The sequence below is a fragment of the Vitis riparia genome, chromosome 6, assembly GCF_004353265.1.
Source record: "Vitis riparia cultivar Riparia Gloire de Montpellier isolate 1030 chromosome 6, EGFV_Vit.rip_1.0, whole genome shotgun sequence".
Taxonomy (NCBI): domain Eukaryota; kingdom Viridiplantae; phylum Streptophyta; class Magnoliopsida; order Vitales; family Vitaceae; genus Vitis; species Vitis riparia.
The window spans coordinates 21,476,534-21,492,019 of record NC_048436.1 but is presented as its reverse complement, the minus strand read 5'-3'; the positions used below and the strand labels follow the sequence as shown (position 1 = coordinate 21,492,019).

Below are 15,486 nucleotides of genomic sequence, written 5' to 3'. Positions count from 1 at the left end.
GATTGATAATTGGGCGAAAGGTCTACTTGATTTGGTTGGTTACTTTTGTTGGTTTCCGGTGTATCTGGATTTTTGTTACCTGGTGTTTTCTTTTTTGGGAGAATTGTGTTTTACACCTAGATGGGCCTGGAAATTGGCATAAGGTCCTCCTATCACCCATAATTAATGATAAGGATATGAAATAGTAATGGACAAAAATACCCATTTGACTGTCCACATCAAATATGTAAAAATTGTCTCAACTCATGTGGTGTTTGTGGGACCCATCATTTTTGTCTTTATTCCACCACTCTTCACATGCCAACTCCAACCAATTATCCCTTATATAACCATTTTTTTTGGATTTTTCATTATTTTGTTAAACTCTTTTATAAATAATCTAAAATCTACATTATTTTTTATTTTTAAATTATAAATAAAAAAATTACATTAATGATTCAAAAACTATTTTGAAAAATAATTTTTTTAAAAATATGTTAATTTCAATGAATAAAAATTATCTTTTACATTTTAAAAGTAAATAATTTAATTATTAAAACACTATTTAAAATAAACATATTCACTATTTTCTTTTCTTTTATACTAAAAAACATTTTAAAGTTTTTTTTTTTTTTTTTTTACTATTCTAAAATAAAAAGTTTAAATTTTATTTTAATTTTTTTTCCTTCTTTTAATAATGTTTTGAACATGACTTCTGGTAACAAGTTATATGAAATGTTGCAAATTTATCTACTAGGATTTTTTTTTTTAATGATTTGGATTAATTGAAAAATTATCAAAATAAGAAAAAGAAAAGAGAGAAAGAGGATGGATGGAGAGTTTTTATTTTAAACATCCAACTAAAATAAGGTGTAGAAGGTATTTACACAAAATGTACAAGGTAAATGTACTAACTGTATAAAGGTGTACAAGACTACCTTCCTTGAAAGAATTCAATTGATTTTCAAAAACTCGCTCGCTCATTTCCCTTTGCCTAAAATGGGGGACATCCCACAGACACATTGCTTGATGACCCGCTCATCTTATGCATTTTTTTGACATCGTACGTGTTCATTCGATTACCTACCCTACTAATGATGAATAAGAACATAAATTGGGTTCAATTTTTCCCATTTTTCTTGAGCCATAACAATGGAAACATGGTTAACCCACTCATATGCACACATTGTATTCTAGGTCTATGGAGTTTGTACAGGTGTCCAAGGTATTTACACTAAGTGTACAAGGTAAATGTACTAACTATACAAGGGTGTACAAGACCACTTTCCTTGAAGGAATTTAGTTGATTTTCAAAAACCCGCTTGCTCATTTCCTTTTGCCAAAGATAGGGGACATTCCACAGACACATTGCTTGATGACACACTTATCTCATGCATTTTTTTGACATTGTACATGTTCATTCAATTACCTACCCCACTAATGATGAATAGGAACATAAATTGGGTTCAAATTTCCAAATTTTCCCTGAGTCATGACAATGGAAACATGGTTAACCTACCCAAATGCACACATTGCATTCTAGGTCTATAGAATTTGTGCAGGAGGTGTATAGGGTATTTACACTAAGTGTACAAAGTAAATGTACTAACTGTGCAAGGGTGTATACCTTGAAGGAATTCGGTTGATTGTCATCGCTCTCTCATTTCCCTTTGTCAAGGATGAGAGACATTCCACAAACACATTGCTTGATGACATATTTATTCCATGCATTTCCTTGACATTGTACATGTTCATTCAATTACTTGCCCCACTAATGATGATTAGGGACAAATTGGGTTCAATTTTTCTCCTTTTCCTTGAGGCATGACAATGGGAATATGGTTAACTTACCCATATTCACACATTGCATGCTAGGTCTATGAAATTTGTGTAAGTGTACAAGGTATTTACGCTAAGCGTACAAGGTAAATGTACTAACTGTACAAAGTAAATGTATTAACTGGACAAGGACCTTCCTTGAAGGATTTCAACTAATTTTCAAAAACTCACTTGACTTTGATTTCTAAATTTCATCATTCAAAATTTGTAACTTCATATTTTGTTTTTTGTAACCCATATAATTTAAATTTTCTGAAAACTCTCCATCTCTCCTCAATGTTTTCCTATTAAATTGCACTTATACTCTTTTTCCAACATATTTTTTCAAACTTTCCTTATATCTTTAGAATTAAGTCTATATTTATGAATTTTAATATTATTGAAAAAAGAAAAAACCATAGTCTTAGACTTGGAGTGTAGAATGCATTACTCAAAATTCAATATATATTGTGATTTTAAAATTTCTATACATATTTTTATTAATTCATCATGAATACTAATACATGATTACACAATGTAGTTGCATCCTTATAGTGAATCTGATCACATGCTAAAAGAAAAAAAAAATTGGAGGAAGAAATAAAATTACATTGAAACTACTTAGTTGCATGCTCACATTATCAAAGACATTCCATAAAATTCTTTCCCATAATGCTCTGAGAATTAGAATGCTCAAAGTTTCAAGATGAAAATCAAAGTCCCACAGCTCTGGTTGTAGTTCTTCTTCATTTGTAGATCCATGGACAAACTTGTTAAGTCTATTACACATATTCACTTTGTTCCAATACTAAAAGTAGAATCCCCAACCTGTCTAAAAAGAAGAGCCTAAAAATAGTTCACATTCCCATCCAAACAAGCCAATTTTCTCAAGAAAAAGCCAATGAAAAGGGCAAAAACAAAACCAAATACAAAATTAATCAAGATGATGTATAAAGTGCCTAAGCAAGAAGCACATGGAAAACTGAATTTCCAACAACCGAAAAATTTGCACTGGTGAAGTTTTCAATGCCGACGAAGAGGAAAATGGCGACGGTGAGGAACATGGGGATGCTGACTACCACGATGACGACTGTAGGACTTTGGGCTCTTTTGGGGATATTCGCATGGCTACAACAACGATAACCGCCAGGATCCAGAATAGATGATAGCAGCTAGGGTTTCAAATCGTTTAGGGCTTCGGCATCTTCAATTCTTCATAAAAGGAAAACTAATTGGAGAAATATTTTAATTACCGAACTTGGAATCCATTTTGCAAATTGTATTTCCAGCATAATTTTATTTTATTTTTTTTTGAACTCAGCTAAGGGCATTTCCGGGTTTATGGATTGTCTTCATCTCAATTTGCAAGACTTTACTGGGTTTTGGGCCCAATTATGCAGGTTAGGACGACTTAGGGCTAATTTCCAGACCCATCTGGGTCTAAAACACACTTCTCCCTTTTTTTTCTTCCCAGGAGCTCCAAAAATGTTGGGGCTGCAAGTTGTATTTGTTTATGGTGTCTTTTGGTGACCAATTCATTAATTACTGGGGAAAAAGATCTGAAAGTTTAATAGGAGAAAGGAAAACTAATAGGAGAAATATTTTAATTGCCAAACTTGGAATCCATTTTGAAAATTGTATTTCTAGTATGATTTTATTTTATTTTATTTTTCCAGCTCAGCTAAGGGCATTTCTGGGTTTATGGAATGTCAATGTCCTTCGTCTCAATTTGCAAGACTTTATTGGGTTTTGGGCCCAATTATGCAGGTTAGGAGGACTTAGGGCTAATTTACAGACCCACCTGGGTCTAAAACACAATCCTTCCTTCTTTTTCTCCCTAGGAGCTCCTGAAATGTTGGGGCTGCAAGTTGTATTTGTTTATGGTGTCTTTTGGTGACCAATTCATTAATTACTGGGGAAAAAGATCTGAAAGTTTCTAGTTGCAATTTTTACATTGGCAGCACTTTCAGCAATCATTATCGTTTCTTTGATTTTCATTGTGATATTCTTCTAGTCCTGTGTAAAAGGGATAACATAGTCCTGATATCAATTTTGTGTTTGTTGTTTGTTTGACTTCTTTTGTTGTTTCCAGATACGAACTTTAGGAATGCTAAGATCTCGATTTCAATCATTGCCTCGTGCTTTTAATGACTGTTTAATTCCAGAAGAAAAGAGTGAGCCAAAAAAGAAAGGACTAAAAGCCACTTTTTCTCGTAACTTTGCCCAGGTTAACTTTCTATCTTTATTTTCTATGTTTTATAACCTGTTTTGGGTGCATCTGTAATTTAACTAAGTAAAAAAATATGGAACTATTTTTGCCTTGAATTATGCTAATCTCAATATTTTTGCAGATACCATTTAACAAAGAGAAAGAGGCTGCAAGATTTGCTCAGTTGTGGAACAAAATTATCACTAGTTTTAGAGAAGAAGATCTTATAAGCAATAGGTAATCCTGAGGGTGCTGCTCAGGAGCATAGAAATCTTGATTCAAGTTCCTGATAACTTTTGGATTCCTGTGACTTTTGCTTGTTTGTAGTGGATGTTGTTTCTAGTTTTTCAGTTCGTATTTTTTTTTCTTTTACTTCCTGTTCTACCATGTTTAGGTTGTGCTTTAATTTTCAGGGAAATGGACTTATTGCTTGTTCCTTATTGGGCTGACCGTGATTTGGAACTTATGCAGTGGCCTCCATTTTTACTTGCTAGCAAGGTTTGTATTCATCACCATGCTGTTCTTGGATATTACTGAAACCCTCTTGTCCATATATTCAGTCTGCATCTCCTATATAGATTCCAATAGCATTGGACATGGCTAAGGACAGTAATGGTAAGGACAAAGAGCTGAGGAAGAGGATTGAGAATGATAACTACATGTCTTGTGCTGTTCATGAGTGCTATGCTTCATTCAGGAACATCATCAAATCCTTAGTTCGGGGAGACCGAGAGAAAGAGTAAGCTTCAATGCATTTCTAAAGAGGCATTTTTTAGAACAGAAAGGAAAATATGGTTTCTTCTCTATTCTGTGCTGGAGTTCTCTCTTTTACCTAGTAAGGATTGAGTGCAGATGCAACAAATGCCGATGTGTCCTATTGTTAATGGATTTTTATTTTTTCAGGGTCATAGAATGTATATTCTCTGAGGTTGACAAACACATAGAAGCAGGTGATTTAATAAGTGAATTCAAGATGAGCGCTCTTCCTAGCCTCTATGATCACTTTGTTAAGCTTATCGGCTATTTGGTAAAAATCCACAATCTAGTATAACGTCACATTATAACTTTGTTTTCAATTCACTGTAGAAGTGGGGTTTACGAAGATTCCTAACCAAGACAGTTTGATTTTACAGTTAGAGAATAAACAGGAGGACAGGGATCAAGTTGTGATTCTTTTCCAGGACATGCTGGAGGTAGTAACAAGAGACATAATGATGGAGGATCATGTATCCAGGTGAGGCATTTTGGTATTCTATCTTATGAAGTAAAAAACACCATGATTCCTTTCTTATGGTGTCACTGTATTTCTGAATAGTTTGGTAGACACTGGTGGACCTGGGTATGAGGGGATGACCTCCCTTGAACAACATTCTCAGTTATTTGCATCTTCTGGAGCAATTAAGTTTCCAATTCTTCCTTCATCTGAAGCTTGGAAGGAGAAGGTATGGTTCATTGGTAAAGATATGCCATAATTAAAGTTTAAATCTCTGAATTTTATAGCCATTCTAATGAGTACTTCTATTATATTTCAGATCAAAAGACTTTATCTATTGCTTACTGTAAAGGAGTCTGCAATGGATGTGCCGTCAAACTTGGAAGCTAGAAGGCGTATTTCTTTCTTCTCGAATTCTTTGTTCATGGACATGCCTATTGCACCTAAAGTTCGCAATATGCTTTCCTTTTCGTAAGATTTCCTTATTAACTATTTTTACTTGTGTCATTGCATTTACATTTTTTTTTATCATACAATTGTGGCCAATAGTAGAAACATTCGCTCGCTCTTGGACCTCACAGGGTTTGTTATCTTATGTCATCCAATTCCATGTGAATGGGAGTGATTTTGATGTTTTCCATGGGTTAATAACTCAATATGTTTAATCATAATGCTTTTGGTCCTAGCATGGTGGAGTAAAATAAAAATTTGTTGTGTTGGGACAACTGATATGCAATTTATTAGTTTTTTTGTTCTACTCTTGCATTCATTTGTGTTTGGTAATACAGTATATGGACATTTACATTAAAGCTAATACAATGGTGTCAATTTTTCCACTTTTATCTCAGTAAAATCTTTTTTCTTAGTCTTGTCATATTTATTAGATTCAGTTCCTTTCCATCCAATTTTGTTGAAATCAAGAACCCCTTCTAAGGTCATGACCTTTGCTTGGTTATTGGCACATAAGAAGGTAAATACCAATGACATGTTAGAATTGAGAAGGCCGTTCAGAGCCCTTAGGTCCTAATTGGTGCATCCTATGTAGGAGAGTAGAGAGACGATTGATCCATCTCTTCCCACATTGTCCTATTACTTTGGGTTATGACTTAGGGTATTCTCATAGGCTGGGATGGTGTGGGTTCTGCTAAGCAGGGTTCGTGATATGATGGTTATTTCTTTCATGTGTTTCGGGAACTCTATTAGAGACAAAACTCTTTGGAAGGTTTTTTTGTCTCACTTTGATGTGGATTGTTTGGAGAGAGAAATGTTAGGAATTTTTAGGATACTTGGAAGACGCTTAAGATGATGTGAGACTTGCTTCATTTCTGTCTCTTTTTGGATCTATTGTACTGATGTTTTTAAACCCCTTCCCTTGAGTGTCATTTAGCTTAATTGGCTTTCGGTGTGTACACCTTAGGGTTGGCCTACATGGTAAGGAACCTAGATGAGCTTTTGGAGATATTATACTTGTATAGTCCTTTTTGTTCCTTTTGTACAGATCTCCTCGTAGAGTGGAGGTTTGTTTGCGTCTTTTGATCAGGTTTGTATATCATGGGGAAGATTTCTCATCCTTCTTATGTTTTCCTCACATTAATTAATATATCTTTTGTTTTTGATCAAAAAAAAAAAAAATGTTGTATTGTAAGATGTTGACCTGAACTGGTGGCCAATTTTGGTTTACTGTCTATAAGGGGAGCATTTTTTCCAGTTTCCAATGATTTGTTTTATATGTGTTTTGCCATCATTGCTAGCTAATCTGGACTGGCCTCTGTACCAATATATACTTGCATGATAATTTTGGGTGGAAGTCTACATGGTCCAACCTTAAGTATACCAAGTTTTAGCAAGAGATGGGAAAAGTGTTCCACTTGAAGGAAGTCTCCAATGGTCAGTCTCTGAGCTTTTAGGATCTTTGGCTAACTTCAGTTTACTCTGAACTAAGGCCCATCATATTTTGACATATATTCAAGGTGGTAAGAGGAAAACTCTGATTGTGTGTGTTGACAAACATTATGCTAATTGGTATTATTGCAACTGAGTTTTCCTTCTGGAGAAGATACAGAGAGTTTTAAGATAAAAAAAAGCTTGGGCTGCATAAGCTTCCCTCTTGGAATTGATTTAGCTCAGTCCAAAACAGGTATATTTACTTGGAGCAAACATACATCATAAATTTATTGATATAAATTGGGATGCTAGGCTGTTAAATAGGCATCCATATCAAGGTGAATCATGGACTGGATGATGAAGGGGCGATTCCTTTGACAGATTTGTGAATGTAGAGGAAAGTTATGGAAGATTGATCTGTTTATCTTTAGTAGACTGGATATTGCTTACACTGAGTGTTATTTGTCAATTTCATTCACCTGCTTTCCCATATCAAGAGACAGCAAACAGGGTAGTTGTTGAAGGCATGCTCATGAATACTCAAAAAGTTCATGCTTTTGTGGATGTGGATTGGGTTGATTCCATCATCAATAGGAGTTCTACCTTGGGATATTGTGACTTTGTTGGTTATAAAATTGGTTGGTGAAACAAGAAATAATTTATAGTAGTAGTGGCAAGTGTAGATGAGGAGTTTGTAGTGATGCCTTGAAGGGCTTGTCTTGCAAGGGGGTGTTTTGTTCAGGTGCATGACCAGATTAGTGCTTTATGCTTGTATAGATGTGGATCGGGCTGTTCCATCCTTAATAGGAGATCTACCTTCATATGTTGTACTTTTGTTGGTTATTACCTTGAGTTTTGGTGAAATAAGAAACAATCTATAATAGTAATTTCAAATTTAGAGACAAAATTTATATTGATGATAAATTTGTAATAGGGTAGTGACTAACTTGAAGGCTTGTTTTGCAAGGGTACTTTGTGTGGGTGTACAACCAGATAGAGTTTATGCCTATATAGATGCAGATTGGGCTGTTCCATCATTAATAGGAGATCTACCTTTGTATAGTGTATCTTTGTAGGTATGCCTTCATATTTGGTGAAATAAGAAAAAGCTTATGATAGTAATCTCAAGTGCAGATATAGACTCTATATCGATGACGAGATGTATTTGTGACCTTATTTGTTGAAGATTCTTTCTAGAAGATTTATGTGTAAAGGCCTTGGGTCCAATGAATTTATGATTTGACATTAATGCCACAATTAGCCTAGCTCATAATCTGGTTGATCATGGAAACACTAGGCATAATGAGGTGGAGCAATACTTTATTGAGATGAGAACAAACTCAAGTATGGGAAGTATGTGCTCCATTTCTGAAAATCAGCAATCAATATGCAAAATATTCATACTAAGAGCATGATAAATCACATATAATTTTTTTTTATCCTATCAAAAAAAATAAAAATAAATCACATATAATTTTTTTCTTTTTTCTTTTTGAGGCAAATTCTTCCTCTATTCTCTTTCTCCCTCCCCCTACCCCCTACCCCCCCTCTCTCTCTCCCTTCCTCCCCCCTCCCTCTCTCTCTTTCCCACACTCCCTCTCCTTTCCTCCCCCCCGCTCTCTCTGTCTCTGTCTCTGTCTCTTCCACTCTCCCTCCCCATTCCTTTCCCCTCCCCATCTCTCTCTCTCTCTCTCCCCCACACACACTCTCGCTCTCTCTGTCTCTCTTCCACTCTCCCTTTCCCTTCCTCCCCACTCCCTCTTTCTCCTTCCCTCTCTCTCCCTTGTTCCCTCTTTCTTCCCTCTTTCTCCCTCCCTCCCTCCCTTACTCCCTTCCTCTCTCTTTCAGAAAATATTCATGATAACATTTAGAAGTAAATTCTTCCTGTTATATCCCTCTCTGTCTCCTCTTTTTGTTTTTGGAAGTTATGGAATTGAACATGGAACCTCCCCATCCTTACCTGAGCATAGCATGCACTATCTTGAGATAGGGAAATGTCAATTTGTAGTTTCACTTGTTCTGTATTTATATTCATGTAATAAAGGCATAGAGTATGAGTTGATTAGACAGCCACACCTTTTTTCCTCTCTCTCACTCTATCCATCTGTTTCTCTTCCATTTTCCCTTTTTGGTGTTTCCTATCAGATAACTGTCTAAAAGATATTAGTTTTTCTAGCTTCTCATGATTATTGTATTTTTGCCTTCATGTGAATGATGGAGAAAGTGCTAAGATTGCATTTGTAGTTGAGTGTGTGGATTACCAAAATGTGGTATGTATGGCTGATTTTGAACTTGAAAATCCAGTGTTTGGTACTTGATTGGAGACGTGCATTATTTTTTTTTTTTGAGTATATAGATAGACATACATATCTATATATATGTATGTATGTATAAATAAATAAATAAAAGCTGAAGTGTGGAAGTAATACTAGTGGATTCCCTGTACATATGCAAGCCAGACTAGCCTATTTTCTGCAATTTTCCAGGGAAAATTTAGCATACTGGGATCTGTGGAGTTTCCTGTACCAGTTTTTTACTGGTACACATCCAATTTACCATATCATTAAATAGTTAGGTGTATTGAAATCAGGTTTACTGAGTGGTTAAATTTGTTTGCATACTATGTTTCTCCTCTAGTTTTTAACTCATTGCATTTGATTTTTCTTGTAGTGTGTTGACTCCATATTACACAGAGGAGGTTCTCTTCTCTTTGCATGATTTGGAAGTGCCAAATGAAGATGGTGTTTCAATCCTCTTTTACTTGCAAAAGATTTTTCCAGGTTTGATTTCTGCTCCTGTGTATTGGTACTTGCATAAATGGTAGGCTTGTGTGTTGTATGCATTTTTAAGTAGTTAATTTTATGCTAGTATTAAATTGGCCAAAAATAATATACAGATGAATGGAACAACTTTCTTGAGCGAATGGGATGCGATAATGAAGAAGAGCTTTTGGAACGTGATAAATTAGAAGACCTTCGCCTTTGGGCATCATACAGGGGTCAAACATTGTCCAAAACTGGTAAGGGTTGATCCTTCTTCATTTAGCTTCCCTCTTTTCTTTACAAATTGACTAATGCATTCTTACAAATGCCAGTAAGAGGTATGATGTATTATCGGAAAGCTTTGGAGCTTCAGGCTTTCCTTGATATGGCCAAAGATGAAGGTACTTAATCTTTTCATTTGAAAATTAAGGAATGGTTGAGTATGGTAGATCATAATTTGTATAATTATTATCTATCAAAAAAAATTTGTATAATTATTGATTTATTCTTCTATTAAATACAAAAATCTATCTTTTACTTTTAATACAAATTGTTATTGATTTAGAAATTATATATAGAATGAATACTTGAACTTTGTTATTGCCCTTTGTCAGATTTAATGGAAGGGTATAAGGCTATTGAACTAAATACGGAGGACCATTCCAAGGGGGAAAGAACACTCTGGGCACAATGTCAAGCTGTAGCTGATATGAAGTTCACTTATGTGGTATCTTGTCAGAAATATGGGATTCACAAGCGTTCTGGTGATCATCGTGCACAGGACATTTTGAAGCTTATGACCACGTGTGTATAATTTTAATTTGTTGTTTGATCAATTTTTTATTTTTTTGCAAGTTAAAACCTGAGAATATGCATTTCCATGTGGCAGATACCCTTCCCTCCGTGTGGCATACATTGATGAGGTTGAAGAACCTAGCAAGGACAGAAAAAAGATCAATCAGAAGGCTTACTATTCTGTTCTGGTGAAGGCTGCTCCACCAAACATTAATTCTTCAGAGCCGGTGCAAAATTTAGACCAGGTACGGTTCTATTTGATTTTGAGAGCTGAACAAGCTACTCGAATTTTGAGACATAGCTTAAATGTGCAAAATTGTGTATTCTTGAGCTTGAAACAGGCATTCATTTGTTGAATGAGAATATTATCTATTTTCTCTGTGCAGTTAAAACCTTATTGTGATGCATTGAAAATCCTAATTTTCATAATATGAAATTTTAAGGATCTGTTTATCAATTTACAACTGCATAATGATTTATAACGATTGTCTGAATCACTTCATGCAGATTATTTATAAAATAAAACTTCCTGGACCTGCTATCCTTGGTGAGGGAAAACCAGAAAATCAGAATCATGCTATTATTTTCACTCGCGGAGAAGGCTTGCAAGCAATAGATATGAACCAGGTATGAAGAAGATGGTTATTTCTGCCTTGGTATCATGATAATATCAATCTCCTAGTGGTCAGCTTGTTGATGTGTCTATAACTATAGGACAACTACATGGAAGAAGCCTTAAAAATGAGGAACTTGCTTCAAGAGTTTCTCACGAAGCACGATGGTGTAAGATTCCCTACAATTCTTGGACTTAGGGAGCATATATTTACTGGAAGGTAGATGCCTCTAAACTGTTATTGGCTTTATCATACTGTATTGCAATTATGCTTTTTATTATTTGGTATTGCTAATATTCTCTTATCATTTGGTACAGTGTTTCTTCTCTTGCATGGTTCATGTCAAATCAGGAGACCAGTTTTGTGACTATTGGTCAGAGATTGTTAGCCAACCCTCTGAAGTAAGACCCATAATTTGCTTTGAAGTTATTTGTTTGTACCATGGGATCAAATTCCAGTCTAATTTTGAAAATACTTTTCCTGTTTCTCTTAGAAGATTGCAATCTGTGGATGAAAACATTTGTGATCTTTCTCGCGTGTTTTTATTGATGGTTATTGATATTTATGGTGCTCAACTTCCAAATATTTCCTTCTTGTTGCTTGTGCTCATCCAGGGTTCGGTTCCACTATGGGCATCCAGATGTGTTTGATAGGCTGTTTCACCTGACTAGAGGAGGAATCAGTAAAGCATCCAAGATTATAAATTTAAGTGAGGACATATTTGCAGGTATGTGACAAAGTCTCTAAATCTTTTTATGTTGTATTTTATGTGTGATCTCAGCTTTAGTCTGATTTTTGTGGTGTGACCATGAGTGCAGGATTCAATTCCACACTTCGTGAAGGCAATGTCACTCATCATGAATATATACAAGTTGGAAAAGGGAGGGATGTGGGCCTTAACCAGATTTCTATGTTTGAGGCAAAGATAGCTAATGGCAATGGAGAACAGACATTAAGCCGTGATATCTACAGGCTTGGACACCGTTTTGACTTCTTCCGGATGTTGTCGTGTTATTTCACAACGATTGGTTTTTACTTCAGTACCCTGGTATGTTGCAGCTTTCCAGCCTATCTTTGTGGGTATTTAAAGTCTTACTCAGTTGACAGTTATCTGAACATTTTTTTGACTCTTTATGCAACAGATAACAGTACTCACTGTATATGTATTCCTATATGGCCGTCTTTATCTTGTCCTTAGTGGACTTGAAGAAGGTTTAAGCAATCAAGCAGCATTTCGAGACAATAAACCTTTGCAAGTGGCCCTTGCTTCTCAATCATTTGTCCAAATTGGATTTTTAATGGCACTGCCTATGTTGATGGAAATTGGCTTGGAGAGGGGGTTCCGAACTGCATTAAGTGAATTCATACTGATGCAATTACAATTGGCTCCAGTATTTTTCACATTTTCTCTTGGAACAAAGACCCACTATTATGGAAGGACATTACTCCATGGAGGTGCAAAATATAGACCTACAGGTAGAGGATTCGTGGTGTTCCATGCGAAGTTTGCTGAAAACTATAGGCTCTATTCTCGTAGTCATTTTGTTAAGGGAATTGAGCTGATGATTCTGCTTCTTGTTTACCAAATTTTTGGACATACTTATAGAAGTGCAGTTGCTTATGTCTTGATCACTATATCAATGTGGTTCATGGTGGGAACCTGGCTTTTTGCTCCCTTCCTCTTCAATCCTTCTGGGTTTGAGTGGCAGAAGATTGTTGATGATTGGACTGATTGGAATAAGTGGGTAAGCAACCGAGGGGGAATTGGTGTAACTGCAGAAAAAAGTTGGGAATCATGGTGGGAGGAGGAGCAAGAACATCTTCGTCATTCTGGAAAGCGTGGTATCATTGCTGAGATATTGTTATCGTTAAGGTTCTTCATCTATCAATATGGGCTTGTTTATCACCTGAACCTCACAAAGAATACCAAAAGTTTTCTGGTATGCATTTGGTTGTAGGTCACTTTATTTTTCCTTCTATTTTTTCCCCTGAAATGTTGAAGTCAATTTAACTTTCTCTTCCATGGGTCACAGGTCTATGGCATATCATGGCTGGTGATCTGTATAATATTGTTTGTGATGAAGGTGAGTGGCAAAATTCTTACTGATATGTTCAAAAATCATTTCTTTTCAGAATTTCCTTAGTCCAAGCAGCAATGGTATTCTTGTCCTGATAGAAATCTAGGTTGTAGATATCCATGGGATGACGTTTTTAATTTCTAAATTCCAGTTGTTCACAAGTAATTAGGAGAACTCAGAGATTTGTGTTCTGATATCTTTTGTGAGAATTTCTTCATCCGACTCTTGGCAATAATGCTCTGTGATATTTTCAAGAATAAGATGAATCCCAATATAGAAAGTGGAGGAGGATAATTTTTGGGTGATATTGATTTTTCCTTGATGCAGTAAACCAGGGTTTTTTTAACCAGCCTGCTATATTTTCGCATATTATGAATTTTTTCATCACTGGCCAAATGATTGCGGAGCAGTCTTACATAACATTTTGCTTCTTTGATGAGACTCATTAATTTTCAGATTTTGAGTATTGAATGTTCTCAGAAAGAGGAATATTTAATGTTTGAAAATATTTTCTGACTGCTTTCTTTAACTTCTGTGTGTTGGGTCTTCAGACTGTTTCTGTGGGACGGCGAAAATTCAGTGCCGATTTCCAACTCATGTTCCGGCTAATTAAAGGATTGATCTTCCTGACATTTGTCTCCATTCTGGTCACTCTGATTGCGCTCCCCCATATGACCTTACAGGACATCATAGTCTGCATTCTTGCGTTCATGCCAACTGGTTGGGGATTACTTCTGGTCAGTAATTCATCTCTTATTGTATTGTTACCATATTTGTCTGGAAGCCATGTTGTAATCTGTTTCTTAGTTTAGCGCACCGGACTGAGCTGCCTCATATGGGTTCTCAAACAGCAGAACCAAACTTACTCCACATTCTAGGTTGTTGCTGGATCCACTACTAGTTAGTCCCATTATAGGATTCCTCATCACTGTAGCAAGTGATTTTGAATCATCTGTCATGGAATTCCTCATCACACTCTTTCCCCTGAAAATTGGTGAAACTAAGGTCTTGTTTGAAATATCGGAATACAGAATGAAAATGGAACTATGAATAAAAAAAATTATTGTTATAGCAATCAAATACCATTCTCATTGGGGTATTGATTCCTATCTTTTACATGGTAGCATGATTCACCTTAATTCCCATCTTTTATTTCCTTTAATATTCCTGCAAACCAAAAGCAGCACCCCAAATGTTGCAAGCTTGTTAGCTGCTTCCAATTCCTTATTTCAAGCCATTTGTTGTACCATAGCTGGAATACCCATGGAGACTAGATTGCACAGACTCGAGATTATTTCTTGTATGGCTTCTGGTTCAGCCTCTATAGGCTTAAAATTTTCTTCTTGGTTTTCAGATTGCACAAGCCTGCAAGCCTGTTGTTCAGCGAGCTGGGTTCTGGGGATCGGTTCAAACACTTGCTCGTGGGTATGAGATCATCATGGGCTTGCTTCTATTCACCCCAGTTGCATTTCTGGCATGGTTTCCCTTTGTTTCAGAGTTCCAAACCCGAATGCTATTCAACCAAGCGTTCAGCCGAGGTCTGCAGATCTCTCGTATTCTTGGTGGTCATAGGAAGGATCGGTCTTCTCGCAACAAAGAGTAAGGTAAATGAGAGTATGACTAAGTGTTCATTTTGGTTTAATGTTCGTATGTACTATTATTGTGAGCTTGTTCATATCTATTATTGTAAGCTGTTGTAATTATATGGATTGAGATAGGGCAGCATTTTTGTTGGTTAGAATTGACTGGGAAGTCCTGCCAGCTCTTTTCTGTACATCTTATTAATTAAAGATTATATCATCTATGAGTTCTTGCAAATCATTTGTTTGATGTAGATGTGGAGAACTGTAAATATCTTGTATCAACTTGGATTATGCACTTAAAATCTAAGAAGAAGAATAAAGTGTGATTAGATAAGCATAGGTTCAAAGAGGGGATTAGAGAAGAATACCGGAAAAAAAAAAAAAAAACATACATTTTAAAAAGCAACTATGGTATTTGAATGGTGAGTTGGCTCCTGAATTGTAGCTCATCTTTGCTTGCTTTCCATATCACCAAGGGTGATCGCTCATGTGAGTGAGCCAATCTTTGCCTATTGACGTACCTTTTCAGCTATGGTACAAATTGTATGTTC

The 15,486-nt window shown here is 35.8% G+C and overlaps 1 protein-coding gene across 1 annotated transcript in view; it reads left to right on the top strand.

Moving 5' to 3' along the window:
* LOC117916663 (callose synthase 3) overlaps positions 1–15,173 on the top strand; it is a 33,023-nt gene extending 17,850 nt beyond the window's left edge. The window contains exons 22-43 of the mRNA XM_034832802.1: positions 3,890–4,024; positions 4,149–4,243; positions 4,420–4,504; positions 4,585–4,745; positions 4,910–5,033; positions 5,140–5,240; positions 5,322–5,448; positions 5,539–5,690; positions 9,774–9,883; positions 10,000–10,122; positions 10,198–10,266; positions 10,480–10,669; positions 10,755–10,905; positions 11,168–11,287; positions 11,375–11,493; positions 11,592–11,675; positions 11,889–12,001; positions 12,093–12,322; positions 12,417–13,214; positions 13,308–13,358; positions 13,904–14,089; positions 14,707–15,173. Coding sequence (XP_034688693.1) covers positions 3,890–4,024; positions 4,149–4,243; positions 4,420–4,504; positions 4,585–4,745; positions 4,910–5,033; positions 5,140–5,240; positions 5,322–5,448; positions 5,539–5,690; positions 9,774–9,883; positions 10,000–10,122; positions 10,198–10,266; positions 10,480–10,669; positions 10,755–10,905; positions 11,168–11,287; positions 11,375–11,493; positions 11,592–11,675; positions 11,889–12,001; positions 12,093–12,322; positions 12,417–13,214; positions 13,308–13,358; positions 13,904–14,089; positions 14,707–14,955 — 3,573 coding nt within the window. The 3' untranslated portion in view covers positions 14,956–15,173. The remainder of the gene's footprint in view (positions 1–3,889; positions 4,025–4,148; positions 4,244–4,419; positions 4,505–4,584; positions 4,746–4,909; positions 5,034–5,139; positions 5,241–5,321; positions 5,449–5,538; positions 5,691–9,773; positions 9,884–9,999; positions 10,123–10,197; positions 10,267–10,479; positions 10,670–10,754; positions 10,906–11,167; positions 11,288–11,374; positions 11,494–11,591; positions 11,676–11,888; positions 12,002–12,092; positions 12,323–12,416; positions 13,215–13,307; positions 13,359–13,903; positions 14,090–14,706) is intronic.
* The last annotated feature ends 313 nt before the right edge of the window (positions 15,174–15,486 follow it).